Source organism: Microtus ochrogaster, chromosome 2, assembly GCF_000317375.1.
Source record: "Microtus ochrogaster isolate Prairie Vole_2 chromosome 2, MicOch1.0, whole genome shotgun sequence".
Lineage (NCBI taxonomy): Eukaryota > Metazoa > Chordata > Mammalia > Rodentia > Cricetidae > Microtus > Microtus ochrogaster.
This window is the reverse complement of record NC_022010.1, coordinates 70,270,153-70,286,831: the sequence shown is the minus strand read 5'-3', so window position 1 is coordinate 70,286,831 and position 16,679 is coordinate 70,270,153. Positions and strand designations below refer to the sequence as shown.

At 42.0% G+C, this 16,679-nt stretch overlaps 1 protein-coding gene across 1 annotated transcript in view; it reads left to right on the top strand.

Annotated features, from left to right (window-relative positions):
• Morc3 (MORC family CW-type zinc finger 3) overlaps positions 1-16,679 on the top strand; it is a 54,609-nt gene that overhangs the window by 485 nt on the left and 37,445 nt on the right. Inside the window, exons 2-6 of the mRNA XM_005345172.2 lie at positions 7,331-7,403; positions 9,424-9,556; positions 10,382-10,596; positions 12,218-12,365; positions 14,664-14,811. Coding sequence (XP_005345229.1) covers positions 7,331-7,403; positions 9,424-9,556; positions 10,382-10,596; positions 12,218-12,365; positions 14,664-14,811 — 717 coding nt within the window. The remainder of the gene's footprint in view (positions 1-7,330; positions 7,404-9,423; positions 9,557-10,381; positions 10,597-12,217; positions 12,366-14,663; positions 14,812-16,679) is intronic.

The following is a 16,679-nucleotide window of genomic DNA, read 5'->3' as shown; positions in this document are numbered from 1 at the left end:
CCGGGGGCGGCTGGGGCTGCCGTGCGGACGGGGTACCCGCTCGGGTCCGTCCGCCTCGACCGTGGCACGGACGCACCGAGCAGGGCCTCTCAGCCCCTCTTCGCTCGCCCGGCTCGCCCCTGCCGCTGCTTCTGGCCGCTGCCAGTTGTGACAAACCCTTCTGAAGCAGTTGGGAGTGGTCACACAAAACGACTTACACTTTCAGGTCCAAAACATTGTGGGCGTGGCTTCTTCACCTGATGATTTCTGCAAAGTTTTATTCTGCGCTGATCCTGAGGCTCTAGGAGGGGAAAGTACTTCCTCAGCCCAGGAGGTCGATGTTTGAAGGATGGCGGCCGGGGTTGGGGTTTTGGGGGGTGCTGTGGTGTGGCATCCCTGTAATCCCAGCGCTTGGGTGACTGAGACAGGCAAATTCTAGGACAGTTTAGGGCGGGAAAGTCCTGTCTCAGAAAGAAAAAAAAAGTACCCAGTGTTATATTTCATTGCTGAGCGGTAAGGGTTTCCGGAGGTAAAAGCACGTCTCGTTGTTTCCCACCGGCACTTCACGAGTGTATCCGCTCCGCGTCCATTCATTTGGCCATGATAGGGGATGTGATAGCCCCAAGTGTGCCTGAAACGTTACCTGGTTTTATTGCCTCTGCCTATTTGTGATGTTGAGCATTCTTCATATGTTTGTTATGTTTTTAATTGCCTATTCATAGTTTGTCCAATCTTTTTTACATTTATTTATGTCTATGAGTAGTTTGCCTGCATGTGTGTATGTATGCTGTCTACCTGTGTGCCTGGGATGAGAAGAGGGACTCAGAACCCCCTCCATTACTGAGTAGTGAGTTGCCCTGTGGAGTGCTGGGGACTGAACCCCGTCCTCTGTAAGGGCCGTAGGTGCTCTTACCATTAGTCATTTCTCTTGAGCCATAGTTTGGCCATCCTAACTCCCCTTTCTTTTGAGAGAGAAATCGTACTGACTTGCGAGGCCTCAATCTTCCAGGTCAATGACTTTTCGTTACATACTCTGTTTAATGAAATGGTTGCTTAGAAGTTAAAAGAGAACAACTTGATTCTTTCTTTCCACTGGGTTTAAGCTCCTTAATTCTGCTCCCCAACTGGGTTAGTCTGGATAGAGTAACACTCACCACCCTAGGCTCCAAAGAGTTCTTGTTCCCAGGGAAATAATAAAAATTATTATGTGTTGGGGCTGGAGAGATGGCTCAGTGGTTAAGAGCACTAGCTGTTCTTCCAGAGGTCCTGAGTTCGATTCCCAGTAACCACTTGGTGGCTCAACCATCTATGGTGGATCTGATGCCCTCTTCTGGCTTAAAGGTGTACATGCAGATTGAGCACTCATATACATAAAATAAATAAATCTTTGCTAAAAAGAAAAGAAATTAATCTGTGTTGGTTATGGCCAAGGTCCTGGAGCAGATTGCCCTGAGTAATGAGGTGGTGGTGGTGAGTGTGTGTTAGGGTTATCAACAAGGGGTCTCCTGTTTGCCAGGAAAACATTCTGTCGCTGTATTCCCAGTCTTACGGAAGTTTCTAAATCATACAACAAAATCAAGTCACGATGAGTCCATTTGCCAGATAACTGGTTGGAGTGTCAGGTAGCAGAGAGGGAGAGCTCTGTTGTGCCTCATGGTCTCTGAGGAAGTTAGGTCTGCTGCAGGTTGACGGTAAATGACACTGAAGGTCAGGCTGTGGCATAGACCTAGGCGGGAGAAGTACAGAGTAAGGCCTGCCTGGGCTGCAGAATGAGCTTAAGGCCCCCTTGGATAATCTTTTCAAAAGAGAAAAGAAAGTGGACTTAGGCTGTATTTCAGGGGGAGAGTGTCTCTTCCAGGTGCACTGCCCAAGTTCAATCCCCAGCTCTTGAGAAGAGGGCACGAAAGAGAGCTCAAGAGAATTTTAACTGTCTTACAACATCCCATTTCTCAATCATGGTGTGGTAGTTAGCCAGACACATACAGGATCTTGAATACAGATGAAGCTTCAAGGAGCTTTCATTTACAGCAGTTTAGCCTAAGGTATTAGTCTTGCTACGTGTTTGAAATATCTGTTCTGGGTCAGGATATATCGTAGTGTAATGGCACACACCTAGCATGTGCTAGGCCCTGGGTGCTACCCCAGCACCAAAAATAAATACTATTTATTTATTTTTGGTTTTTTTGAGACAGGGTTTTTCTGTAGTTTTTGGTGCCTGTCCTGAACTAGCTCTGTAGATCAGGCTGGCCTTGAACTCACAGAGATCTGCCTGCCTCTGCCTCCGAGTGCTGGGATTAAAGGCATGTGCCACCACTGCCTGGCTGCAAATGCTATTTCTTTTAACAGGTGTGATCTTTTGTTTAACTGTGTAAAGATTTGTTGCTCTTTTACCTTGCCTGCCTTATGTACCTGATTGGTCTAATAAAAAGTTGATTGGCCAATAGCATGGGAGGAGGTATAGGCAGACTTCTGGGCAGGGAGATGAAATAGGAAGAGGAATTTAGGATTGAGGTAGAAAGAAAAGGAATAGCCAGGGAGACACCAAGGGACCAGTCAGCCAGAGAGGGAGGAAGCAGGACACTAGAACACACCGAATGGGAGAAAGGTAAAAAGCCCCAAGGTAAAATGTAGACTAATAGAAACAGGTTAAATTAAGTTAAAAGAGTGAGTGGGACAAGCCTAAGCTAAAACTGAACATTCATAATTAATAAGTTCCTGTGTCTTTATTTGGGATCTTGCTGGTGGTCCAAAGAAAATTCCAACTACATATAAGCTCAGTGCTAAGGAGGCTGAGACAGGATCAAGAGTTCCGGGCCAGCATGGACCATGTTTCTTGACCCTTTTCCTAAATAAGAAAGATAAGCCACAGCCTGAAGAGTGCTCGTAGCTAGTCATGATCAGAAGAAAAAGGTAAATTAGATGTCTAGTTGGTTTGGGATCAAGTTCCTACCTTTTCCACCTCCTTACAAATTGCATTCTCTGACTCTTCAAGATTGAAGTGAAGGGCTATGGAAATGGCTTAGTTGAATAAAGTAGACTGGAACCATGAAGTCCTGAGATCAGATCCCCTGCATTGGGGAGGTACCAGTCAATCTAGACAGACTAATGAACTCCAGGTTTAGTGAAAGACTGTCTCAAAAATAATTGAATTAATAATGGGCCTGGTAATGTTTCTATAGTTCTAGTTGCTCAAGAGGCTGCGGCAGGAGGATCACAAGCTAAAGGCCAGTCTGTACAACTTATGAGACCCAGTCTCAAAATATAAGTGAACCAGGGATATAGTTTAATGGTAGAGCACTTGGCCTGGCAAGGGAAGACTCTGAATGCCGTCCCTAGTTTACATAAAGAGAAACAAACAAGGGAGCTTGGCCTGTGCCAGTAATCCAGCACTTTGAGAGGTAGAGGCAAGCTCTGTGAACTCTGAGTTCACATAGATGAGTTCCAGACCAGTCAGTAACATTGAAACTCTTGTCTCAAAAATAAAGATTGAAATGAGGAAGCAAGCAAACCAAATTCCATAAAGTTGGCAGCATTGCCAAGTAGAGTGTTCTTGAGACCCTGAATTCATCTCTGGTGTGGTGGCAAATTCTAGAGTTAGCAGTTGGCTCTAGGTGTGGCAGTGACTTTAGTGCTAATTTGGCATGGGCTCTTGGGAACCTCGGAATTTTTTTTCACCTATCTGCTTTTGGTTCATGACTAGTTGGAACACTGTAGCTCCTGAACCAAATCCAGCCTGACACCTGTTTTTGTATGGTCTGTGATCTAAAAAATGAGCACTCAAAATGGTTGAAAAAAGTTCCATGACATGTGAAATAAATGTTAGTTTCCATAGTTTATTGACCACACCAAGTGCATGAATTTGCCGATAGCTATGAAATGCTTGGATGAGGACGAAATCTAGAGGTTGGTGAACTTTGCAGTTATCAATAGCAAAGCGTCAAGGATCAGCCTTAACATATACCACCTTTATTAAGGGATCCTCACTACCCTGTCCAGGGCTGTGGACATGCTAGGGAAGCATTCTGCACCGTGCCTGCTCTAGCTGTTAGATGTGCATCTTAGGATCTTTCAGGAGGTCTGGGAGCCAAGCACAGAGTGAAGAATGTGAATTAATTTTTTTTTATTTTTCTTCTATACTTCCAAGTAAAATGCTCAGACCATTTGTTGATGTTTGCTGTCTCCTCCCCACCCTAGAGGTCCTTGTGTATCTAGCTGAAGCAGGCTGATACCTGGCTCCCAGGCAGTGCATGCTACTTTTATTTACTTACTTTTCTTGGGGTTGTTTTTCTCTTTAATTTTCAAATGTGCCTAGCATTGTACAGTGATTGCATTTTCTATACATCATCTTTATGAATGAGTATCTTTGGTTAATTGATTTATATTTTGTTTGATTTTTCTTTTTCCTTCTCCATACTGATCAATAAGATCATTCACACTTTCCAAAGAATATAAAAATATTTTTCTAGCTATGTTCAGACACACCCAGCATTTATCAATTGGGGGGTCCTTGACTGGATAGTGTCTTAGGGACTTCTTTAACCTTTCCACAGGGCTGTTTAGACTTACTCCCTGAGTAAGCACTTGCTTAGTGACTAACGGTGTAGGCTAGGCCTGTCCTCATGATTTCACTCCTGACATCAATTATTGGATGTGTAACTTTGGACAAATCACTGAGTTTCTTACTACCCAAGTCTGAATGATGAGTATGGTAACTTTACCCATAGCAGGATTGCATTTTAAGCTTTTGAGGAACCGCTGTACCGTGTTCCATAGCTGCTGTACATTTTACATTCCCAGCAAGTGTCAGCAGATTGTAGTAGCCAGGAATCATGGACGTAGGGAGGCCAAGGAAGACAAGCATGCTGAAAGTAAACGGGAAAGAGTTGTGTTTTAAACACTCATCTTTGGCCACAAATACCAAGGGGCCAAGGATCCTGTCCCTCTAGGGTGTAATAAGTGAGTTTCTGAACAGGTTACATTGTAGTACTATTTCTTTTCTCCTTTTTTTTCCCCCAGAGAGGGTTTCTCTGTAGCTTTTTTGGTTCCTGTCCTGGAACTAGGGTTTCTCTGTGTGACTGGCCTTGAACTCGCAGAGATCTGCCTGCCTCTGCTTCCCAAATGCTGGGATTAAAGGCGTGCACCACCACTCCCTGGTCATAGAAATATTTTTATCTGTATACAAGACTGTGGTTTTAGCAGTCTTTTGTGATGGTTTCTGCTACCTGGGAAATATTCTCAAGGGTCTTCCCTCCCTGTGTGGCTTTCCTTGGTTTTATTTTGGTCCTGACAACTTTCTTGTCTTTCCTTGTTTATTTACTTATTTGGGGTGTGGAAGGTAGCACACACGGGCTGTGGTGTTTGTTGTGTGTTGTCAGAGGACAACTTTTAGGACTTAGTTCTCTACCATGTGGATCCCAGGAATTGAACTCAGGTCTTCAGGCTAAATTCCAGGCAGTTTTTACCTTCTGAGCCATATTGCCATCTACCTACTGCTTTGTTAGAACAGCATAGCAGTTCAGTTTCTTTACATCCTTGGCAGCCTTCATTTTTTTTTCCTATTTGAAACAGGGTCTCAATAGCCCTATAGTCTCACCTGGCCTGGAACTTGCTTCATAGATCAGGCCGGCCTCTGACTCACAGAGAACTGTGCCTCCGGAATGTTGTGATTAAAGGCATATGCCACATGCCTATCTTCCAGTGACTGTTTTTAATTTTAGGGGGGAGGGTTGAGACAGGGTTTCTCTGCAGCTTTGTAGCCAGCCTGTAGACCAGGCTAGACTCACAGAGATCCGCCCGCCTCTGCTTCCTAAGTGCTGGGATTAAAGGCGTGCACTACCACTGACTGACTTCTTTGTGGGGTGGCGGTTTTGAGACGGGGTTTCTCCGTGTAACAGCCCTAGCCGTTTTAGAACTGGTTTTGTAGACCAGGCTGGCCTCGAACTCACAGAAATCTCCCTGCCTCAGCCTTCAGAGGATTAAATGTGTATGCCACCATGCCTGGCAGTTGCCTAGGTTTTTGTTTGTTTATCTTGAGTCAGATCTCCAACAGACCATACTGGTCTCGCAACTTAAACTTGATAGGGATAACCTTAAATTTTTGATATCATGGTTCCCAAGTGATGTAATTACAGACTCTTGGTTACTATGCCTAGTTTTATAAGGTGTTGGGGGTTAAGCCCAGGGCTTTATGCATGTTAGTCAAACATTCTGCCTATACATACATCCCCAGCCTCTTGTGTTGGGGAAGTGGAGGGAAGAGGTTCAGGCGTTTAAGGTGAGTTCAAGGCTATTCTAGGTTACACAACCCTGCCCTCCCTGCCACTGCGCATGTGCGCGTGCGTGTGTGTGCGCGTTTGTATACACACACACACACACACACGCACACGCACACACACACACACACACACACACAGTTTCTCTGTGTTGCTCTGTAGACCAAGCTGTCCTCCAACTCACAGAGATCTGCCTGCCTCCTGACTGCTAGGATTAAAGGCATGTGCCCCCATGCCCAGCTAAAGATTTTATTTTTTATGTATATGGGTACTTTGCGTGTCCATCTGCATACCAGAAGATGGCATCGACAGTTGTGAGCTGCCATGTGGGTGCTGGGAATTGAATTCAGGATCTTTGGAAGAGCAGTGAGTGCTCTTAACCCCTAAGCCATCTCTCCAGCCCAACCAGCCCTGACCCTGCCTTTAAAAAAAAATTGTACTTAAGATAGTTGATTATGTGCCTAAATTGCTCAAGAAATTAAGTTTGCTATAACAGGGTTTATTGACCTCTTCTTATCTGTTATAGAGAGTAAAGTCATACTTTAAGAGCTTATTAATTGCAGTGCTTTGTTATTTGAAGAAGTCATGGATACACACCAGGCCAATGTTCAACTGCAATAAACTTGGAATAGATAATGCAACCAACTCAGAGTGTTGAATACTGTCTCTGAGAGGCCGCCAGCAAAGCTCAGTAAGGCTATTAGACCCAATCAGTACACTAATAACCAAGCACTCTCTTTGCAAAATCTTGTCTCAAAATAGGGAGATTTAGGAAATGATTTTTGTCAGACATCAGGGTCTTGGCTGGGTCATGTAGAAACAGGTCCTACAAGGGACTTGGGGAGGCTATGGTATTGTGGACATTAAGGAGGCAAGGATTTTAAATAGGTCTTGATGTGTAAGCTATTGAGTTGTTTACCCTTATCTTTCAGGCAGCTTCTAGGCTTTATATTCTTGGAGCAAGCATCTAAGTAATTTTTTATTTGGTTTCAGTGTTGTTTAGCACAGAAACAATGTTTATTGGATGTTTTCATAATTAAGGGATGCATTAAATAATATGAATTGTTGGTTTGTTTCAGCTTTGCCCGAAGTTTTTACATACAAATTCTACTAGTCATACTTGGCCATTCAGTGCAGTTGCTGAATTAATAGGTATGTAAATTGACACTTCATACGCTGTCTGTTAATTGTAATTATAACTTAATAACTTCTGAAAAGTAATATGCAGCTATACTTTTTAAAATATTCCTGAATAACGTTAGTGTAAAAACTGACTTAACAGTTGTTTATGCTCCTATCAGATGAGTTACTCCAGCCTTCCACAAACTACCAAGTGTTTTCATAGCTTTAGTTCTTAATTTGCTAAGTTTACAAAGCGTTTATGTTGCAGATGTGTTTTTACTAAGACTTACTCTTTTTAGTTTTTCCGAGACAGGGTTTCTTTGTAACTTTGGAGCCTGTCCTGGAACTAGCTCTTGTAGACCAGGCTGGCCTCGAACTCCCAGAGATCCGCCTGCCTCTGCCTCCCGAGTGCTGGGATTAAAGGCGTGTGCCACCATCGCCCAGCAAGACCTACAAACTTCACAGTGTAACACAGAGTGGATTCCTCGTTGAGGTGTTAGAATTAATATGCCAACTTTATGATGGTTTCTTATGTTCTCTAAGGAATGATGAGGCCCAAGATATACCTTAATTATTTAATGAGCATGAGACAACACATATATTATGTTCAGATTAATATCATGAGGTCATGATTTTCTTCTTAGGAAATTACATGAGCAAGAATAGTCGTCGTCCCCCCCCCCCCCCCCGGTTAGGCTTATGTTTTAAACTGAGAAATGCTATTCTCAGGGGTTTCTTTGTATGTTTTACAGTGGATCTTTATCAAAGGAGGGTCCTACCTGAGATATGGGAGGAGGAGGAACTTCTGAGTTTTTGTTTATTAAGGAAGGGTCTCCCTCCAGCCCAGGCTGACCTGGAATTTGCAGTAAGTCTTGGTAGAGCTGGGATTGCAGGATGAGCACCCTGCCCACTTGCAGGAACCCCTCTCCTTTGGTATAATACTAAGATTTTCTAAAGTCAGAACCGACAAGCATCCAGGTGGTTTTATTTTTCTTCTCCCAACTCTGCAGTGGATGTGCTACAGCACTGCAAGTATCTTTGTTTTGTGGCAGACGAGCAGGAATACCCATGCCTACAGTTCTTTGTTGTATTACCAAGTCTAAGTTCTTAATGAAATACTATTTAACCTTTCCTGGAGTAGTTGGAAAGGATTAATTGTAAACTGTTTTATAGAAGAGTAGTTTAAAAGCCATTTTTTAAATGATTTTTATTTTTTTACATCCAGACCAAAGTTTTCTCTCCCTGCTCTCCTCCTAGCCCCTCCCCTCCCACCTGCACCTCCCCTCCCCCATCCACTCCTCAGTTTCTGTTCAGAAAAGGGCAGGTCTCCCATGGATAGCAACCCAGCATGGCATAGCGAGTTGCAGTAAGAACTAGGCACTACCCCTTCCGTTAAGGTTGTATAAGACAGCCCAGTATGAGGGAAAGAGCCCAAAATTCAGAAAGCCGCTATTTCTAATAAATACTTCAAAGTATATTTCAATTAGAGACTGTTCCGATGGATCTGGAATAAATCATACATTGATTTTATTACTGATAAGTTAAATATTTTTCATTTTTAACATAGTCCTTTATTGTGCCTGTTGTGAGAATGAGTGTGTAAACAAAATGTTAAAGGAGAGGTGCACGGTGCTGGAGTTGTGAGCGCCACACGAATCCCAGTGGCAGATCCTGTAGGAGGTGACTCTTTCATCTGTATGTAGCTTAGAAGGCAGCTTATTCTTATTCTTACCTTCCTTAGCTTCTGTGTCCACTGCTAGTGCTCTTCACACTCAACTTAGTTTCCTGGTTCTAGTCATCTTTGTGAGCGGTGGTGCTTCATACTTCAGTGAGTGCTTGCCAGTCTTTATTCCTGCATGATGTGAAGGGCTTGGAGAGAACTAATTCTGATAGAGCCCAAGGAGGCAGTTTGGTTTCGTGTTTTCAAACCTTAGGAATTCTAACAGTTAGAGCTTTTAGAGTAATAATGGTATTCTATTGCTTGACATTGTTCTAATGATCGGCTTCTTTAAAATGCAGACTCAGAATTTCTCAACCCTTTGTCTTCCAGATAATGCTTATGATCCTGATGTGAATGCTAAACAGATCTGGATTGACAAAACAGTGATTAATGACCGTATATGCTTGACTTTCACTGATAATGGGAATGGGATGACTGCAGATAAGTTACATAAAATGCTAAGGTATGTAAAAAAAGTGTCATACTTTGGAAAATGATGGCTTCTGTCTATTTTAAAATTTACACGTGCCATACAAAATATCATTTTATATCCTTAATTCTGTTTTTAAAACATGAAATGCCATATGCACAGCGTGACTAGGTCTTTCATTATTTTCTGTAACTAGGTTATTAGGCAATCCCATCATACTCATCACCCCTTCCCTTTGTCTGCCTTACCTAAAATTCCGTCATTCCTTCAGAGGTGGAGCACACAGATAGTAGCTGTTTTTACTTTGATATAAGTTAGGCTTACCTGTGTTGTCTTTAATGTTGTCTTTAAAGAGATGGAGAGAATGAAGAGGCATAAAATAATTCATGCATTCTCAGGCTGCAGAGTCAGTGACAGTGTCTGCACTGGGTACTGAAGTAAATGGTAGAGAGCAGCGGAAGAATGCAGAAGCAGAAGTTCTTGTCTTTAAATGTTCATTATGCTGCCAAAGTCAAATTGACCCCTCCATTAATCATGCCACATAGCCTTGTTGAGAACAAGAGAATTGTTCATATCTAGAGGAAATGATCCATGGCCTGGAAGCTGAAGGTTTGTAGACCTTGTGTTAAAACCAGACATGTAGCCATACATTTCAGGTGATGAGCTGGTGTAAGTACCTAAACCCATTCTTTTCAGAGATGTGAAAATACAGCAAGGTAGGGCCAAGTTGCTCAAGATTGTATATACTCCTAGAGTGGGTGGAATCACCATTTGAATCTAGGCTTTTTACTTAGTATTATTTTGAATTTTTAGAAATAAAAGAATGAGTGTTTATTTAAATTTTTCTTTTCTTTTTAGCTTTGGCTTCAGTGACAAAGTCACCATGAATGGTCATGTCCCGGTTGGATTGTATGGGAATGGCTTCAAGTCAGGTTCTATGAGACTGGGCAAAGATGCAATAGTTTTTACCAAAAATGGAGAAACCATGAGTGTGGGATTCTTGTCTCAGACCTACTTGGAAGTTATAAAGGCGGAACATGTTGTTGTCCCTATCGTGACATTCAACAAACACCATATCCTTTTCATTTTGAATTAATACTGCAGAGAAACTTGAAAAAATCTGGAACATTTCTTTCATCTTCCTCAATTCTTGTCTTGCCCTGTCCTTTGTTTTAGGAAGGGTCCCTCTGTGTTAACCAGGCTAGCCTCCAAGCTACTGATTTTCTATCCCATCCCATCTAAAGCTGGGGTTAAGAGCACGCAGGGCCTTACCCATCTCCTAGTAGGGTTTCTATTGCTGCAACAGAACACCATGACCAGAAAGCAAGCTGAGGAGGAAAGGGTTTATTTGGCTTACACTTCCAGATCATAGGAAGTCAGGACAGGAACTTACACAGGGCAGGATCCCAGAGGCAGGAGCTGATGGAGAGGCCATGGAGGGGAGCTGCTGCTACTGACTTGCTTCCCATGGCTTGTTTAGCCTGCTTTCTTGTAGAAATCAGGACCACCAACCCAGGGCGGTAACTATCCACCAAGGGCTGGGTCTGCCTCTTCCTGGTTCCTTCCTCTCTGATGATTCTAGCTTGTATCAAGTTGACACAAAACCAGCCAGTACACCCATCCAAAATTTTGTTGTTCATTGTTCATTTAAAAATTATGTGTATAGTGTTTTGTCTGCAATATGGATATGGACCATGTGTCTTGTAGTATCTACAGAGGTTAGAAGAGTATTGATTCCCCTAGTTCTGTTACAAATGGCCATGGAGCTGTCATGTGGGTACTGGGATTTGAGCCATCTCTATAAGAGCAACAAGTGCCCTTAACTAATTGTACGGCCCCCAGTTCTTGTGGGTTTTTTTTTAATTTTTATTTTTTGGTTTTTTAATTTTTTTATTCTTATTTTTTTTTTATCATGTATAGTCTATTTCTTGTCTGTATATGCTTCCTTTACCCTGTGCCTGAAGCCCAGGGTTCATTTTTTTCTTTACTGGACAACCATAATGAGCTTATGGTTGTAGCTGTTTGTTTTGTTTGTTTGGTTTGAAACAAGTTCTCACTGAGTACCTCGGGAGGTCCTGAAAAATCACATTGATTCCTGGCCCCTGCTCCCTGCTTTTTTAGTGCTGGGATTGAAGGAGCAGGCCCCACCATGCCTGGTTGTGTTGATTGTTTTCCAGGGCTGCAGATGAGGTAGAGGACTGAGTTTCAGTATGTAGTACAAGATGGCCTTGGCTCTTAGTGCAGCACAGATTACAGGCTGCCTTGCTCTCAATGCAGCACGGATTACAGGCATGAACCGCTTTGCCTACCTTGGAGTTCCTTACTTAAGATTATTGTGGATTAATAAGAGAGACTGTGTTGACCTGACTCAAAAGTTTCCCTAATAGTGAAAACCAAGATGATTTTAGGAACTCACTGACATAAATTACTTAGAAATAATGAATTTGCTCTTTTTTCCTCCCTCTTTTAGAGTTGAGGTGAACTGCCTTGAGCCTCACGTAGCTGAGGTTTATGTGGACTTCACTGAGCCCTGGGCGTGCCCACGTTTCATCTTCCTTGTGTTCTTTTGAAATCACATTGCTTGATAGGAGTTCTAAATAATTTAGGGGTTGGTTTCTCTTGAGTTCACTAAAGTTGGCTTCTATATTATAATTGTGTAAAAGATGTTGATTTCATCTTTAACTAAGGACATACGTCAGATGATTAATTTAGCAGAATCAAAAGCAAGCCTAGCAGCAATTCTGGAACATTCTCTCTTTTCTACGGAACAGAAATTACTGGCAGAACTTGATGCTATTATGGGTAAGAAGGGGACAAGAATCATCATCTGGAATCTTAGAAGGTAAATGTAGATCTCCGTTGTAAAGTGCACACACAGAGTTGGTTGCGTTATATTTAGCCTTGTTACACAGACTAGAAATGAATAGAAAATGCATTTGTTGGTATACTTCCTGATTTGTGGTTTCATTTCTTTTCTTTTTTAGTTTTTTAGTTTATTATGTATACAGTGTTCTGCCTATATGTATGCTTATATGCCAGAAGAGGGCATCAGATCCCAGTATAGATGGTTGTGAGCCACCCAGTGGTTGTTGGGAGTTGAACTCAGGAACTCTGTAAGAGCAGCTAGTGCTCTTAACTTCTGAGCGCTCTCCAGGCCCATAATTTGTGTTTTCTAAGGATATTTTATTGAGCCCAATTTGGCTTCAACAAGTTACTTTGAAATTGTTCTAAAAATGTCCTAGTTGTATCAGCTTCCAGTAGTGCTTTGTCTGTTATTCCATTCCTAGGCCCAAAACACAAAACTACCTAAAAAAGAGATAAAATAGTAGCTAGGAAGTATAACTTGTGAAATTTAGATTGCATGAGCTAACAATCCAGTAAGTAATGTAGATGAAAATTTTGCCTTTCTAAAATTGTATATATAGTTCTTGGGTTTGTGAGAGGGCTCAATGGGTAAAGGTCAGCTTGCAGGCAAGTCTGGCGACATGATTCAGTCCCTCAGATCCACGTGAGAAACCACAGAGAATGCATTTCCTAGAGTTGTTCTTAAATCTCTACACGAGTTCTCTCTCCCGTCTCATATGTGTGCACATGCACACACACAAAGAATAAGCAAACAAAATAATTTTAAAAGTTAAAATTAATACTTCCCTTGTCTTTGGACAGTTAAGACCTTTAAATATTAAATACTACAGCAAAACCCTGCCTCAAAAAAACCGAAAAAAAGTAAGTCTGCATTGAACCATAGAAATAACACACAAGCCGGGCGGTGGTGGCGCAGGCCTTTAATCCCAGCACTTGGGAGGCAGAGGCAGGCAGATCTCTGTGAGTTCGAGACCAGCCTGGTCTACAGAGCTAGTTCCAGGACAGGCTGCAAAAACCACAGAGAAACCCTGTCTCGAAAAACCAAAAAAAAAGAAATAAAGCACACATAGCATTAAACCTGAAGCATTTTAGAATTGTTTTTCTGGTGTACTGAATCTCCTTTTGCTTGTGTTCATTCACTTCTTGTTCCCCCTCCTGGTTAGGTTTCTTTCTTTTCAGTCAAGCTTTTTGTTTTTGAGTAACTGGTAATTCCATGTGTAGGCTGGCCCTCCTGTCTCTTTACAGTTTTCTCTAAGTCTGTTAGTAGTGCCAGGGTACTGTCATTGGTGCAGGAAAGTGCAGGCCACTTGGCTCAGCACAGCACCCACAGTGTGCTGTGACCACACTTGTTTCCTTTGAGCTGTGCTTCTCCAGTCCAGGCAACCTTTGACCTTCTTGATCTTGTCCAATGGAAAAGGTTCCATAAAGGTACTAACTCTGGGTGTGAGATACCTGGGACCCTTGCAGGTGTTTCCAGCTCTTTGCATTTTTTTGTAAGGACGCTAGTTCAGTGTTTTTCACACTGACACTCCATTGTGAGTTCAGGTGCAGTTGTTTCCCACCTCCCCTGTTGAACAGCATGTGTGTTGTTTGTAGCTTGACACCATTAGAGATGCTGCTGTAAACACAGATGCAGGTGTCTTTGGGAATGCCCAGGAGCGTAGTTTCTGTGCTGGTGATGTGGGACTTCCCTCTGTATGCTGTGAATACCGTTGGTTAATAAAGGAACTGCTTTGGGCCTATAATAGAGCTATAGGGGAACAGAGCTAGGTGGGGAAAACTAAACTGAATGCTGGGAGAAAGGAGGCAGAGTCAGGGAGACTCCATGTAGTCCCGCAGGAGATAGACGCCAGAACTTTAGTTCGTAAGCCACAGCCACGTGGCAATACACAGATTAATAGAAATGGGTTAATTAATATGTAAGACTTAGCCAATAAGAAGCTGGAGCTAATGGGTCAAGCAGTGATTTAATTAATACACTTTTTGTATGATTATTTTGGGGCTAAGCGGCCAGGAACCAACAAGCTGCTCTCTCCTCCTACACTGTAAGGCTTTCTCAGAGGTCCTATGTTATGTTCTGTCCAGCAGCTCCTGGAGGATGTGGTTTCCTGAGTCCTCCTGCTGCCTTTCTTCTGTCTTGTACTTGCCCCCTGACCCATGGCCTTCTGTTTATTGGCTTGTTTATTTACTCATTTTTCTTACCATATAGTAGTATTTACTCATTTTTCTCGGTGTGACATTACATTTTGCTTCTGTCTAAATTCTTGTCTTACAGTTACAAAAATGCAACAGAATTTGATTTTGAAAAGGATAAATATGACATCAGAATTCCTGAGGATTTAGATGAGGCTGCAGGAAAGAAAGGATACAAAAAACAAGAAAGGATGGACCAGATTGCCCCTGAGAGTGACTACTCCTTAAGGGTATGTACTCAGATGTTGGAAATGAGCAGTCAGTGAGCACTGAACTGTTGGCAGGGTTGCCTTATCCACTGGGCTGTCTACTGGAAATGTATTACACATGAACTGACACTAAAATGCTCATTTGGCTACTGGTTGTTTTATTTGCTATGAAAATCTTATTTTAACAGGTGGGTTGGAATATAGCTTAGTTGGTAAGTGCTTGTCTCACCAGGCCCTGGTTTGACCTCTCTTACAATGTAAACTGGACATGATGGTAGATGCTTGTAATCCTAGAACAGGGGAGGTGCAGGCCAAAGGATCAGGAGTTAAGGTAACCCTTGCCTACATAGAGAGTTGGAGGCTCACATGGGTTAAACAGTCTCAGAGAGAGCAGGAGGGAGAAAACCTTGATTTAACTTTGAAGACATCTGTTCTTAGAGTGCTTTTGCTTTTCCACTCTACACTTATTTATTGGAATTGGTGAATCAGTGCTTTTTATGGTTACCACACTGATTAATTCAAGTCACAGAGCACCAAATGCAGTGTTTAAAAAAATATAATGTTATAGGATACACATCTAATATACCTTCATTTGTCTTCTAAGACAACACAGTATTGACTAGGTAATATACAATAATAACATTTTGTAGTCAGATCTTTAGATTTGACTTCAGAAGCAGTTTATGTTTTTGATTAAGTGTGTTAATTGCTTGTCTAACTGACAAACACCTGACATGAGCACTTTAAGAAGGGTGGTTTATTTTAGCTTATAGTTCTGAGGGCGATGTGACAGAAGGGACAGATGCTACTGGTCATACCCTGTCCTCAGAGGGGACAGAATAAGGTATGATTTTGCTGAGCCAACTTTCTCCTTTTTGTAGTTTGAGACCCCAACCAGGGAATGGTGCTACCTACTTTTAGTGTGGCTCTCTCCTTGTCAATTAATCTAATTTAGAAAATCCCTTACAGGCACTCACAGAGATTTGTCTCCAAAGTGACTTTCAGTCCTGTTAGTTGACAATATGACATCACATTGGGAGACACACAAATTGTAGTCCTGTGATGTTGGTAATATGATCATTGTTTCTTTTTTCTTCTTTTTTTTTTTTTGAGGTATTTTTTTTTATGATTTTTTTAATTGAGCTCTACATTTTTCTCTGCTCCCCTCCCTACCTCTGCCCTCCCCAATTCAACCCTCCCCCAAGGTCCCCATGCTCCCAATTTACTCAGGAGATCTTGTATTTTTCTACTTTCTACTTCCCATGTAGATTAGATCTATGTAAGTCTCTCTTAGTGTCCTCATTGTTATCTAACTTCTCTGTGATTGTATATTGTAGGCTGGTTTTCTTTGCTTTATGTTTAAAAATCACCTATGAGTGAGTACATGTGATAATTGTCTGTCTGGGTTACCTCACTCAAAATAATATTTTCTAGTTCCATCCATTTTCCTGCAAAATTCGAGCTGTCGTTATTTATTTCTTCTATGTAGTACCCATTGTGTAAATGTACCACATTTTCCTTATCCATTCTTCAGTCGAGGGGCATTTAGGTTGTTTCTAGGTTCTGGCAATGACAAACAAAGCTGCTATGAACATAGTTTAGCACATGCCCTTGTGGCACGATTGAGTATCCTTTGGATATATCCCCAAAAGTGGTATTATTGGGTCTTGAGGAAGGTTGTTTTCTAATTTTCTTGAGAAATCGTCATACTGACATCCAAAGGGGCTGTACCAGCTTGCATTTCCACCAACAATGCTGAAATGTTCCCTTTACCTCACAACCTCTCCAGCATAAGCTGTCATCAGTGTTTTTATCTTGGCCATTCTTTCAGATGTAAGATGGAATCTCAGAGTTGTTTTTTTGTTTTTTGTTTGTTTGTTTGTTTGTTT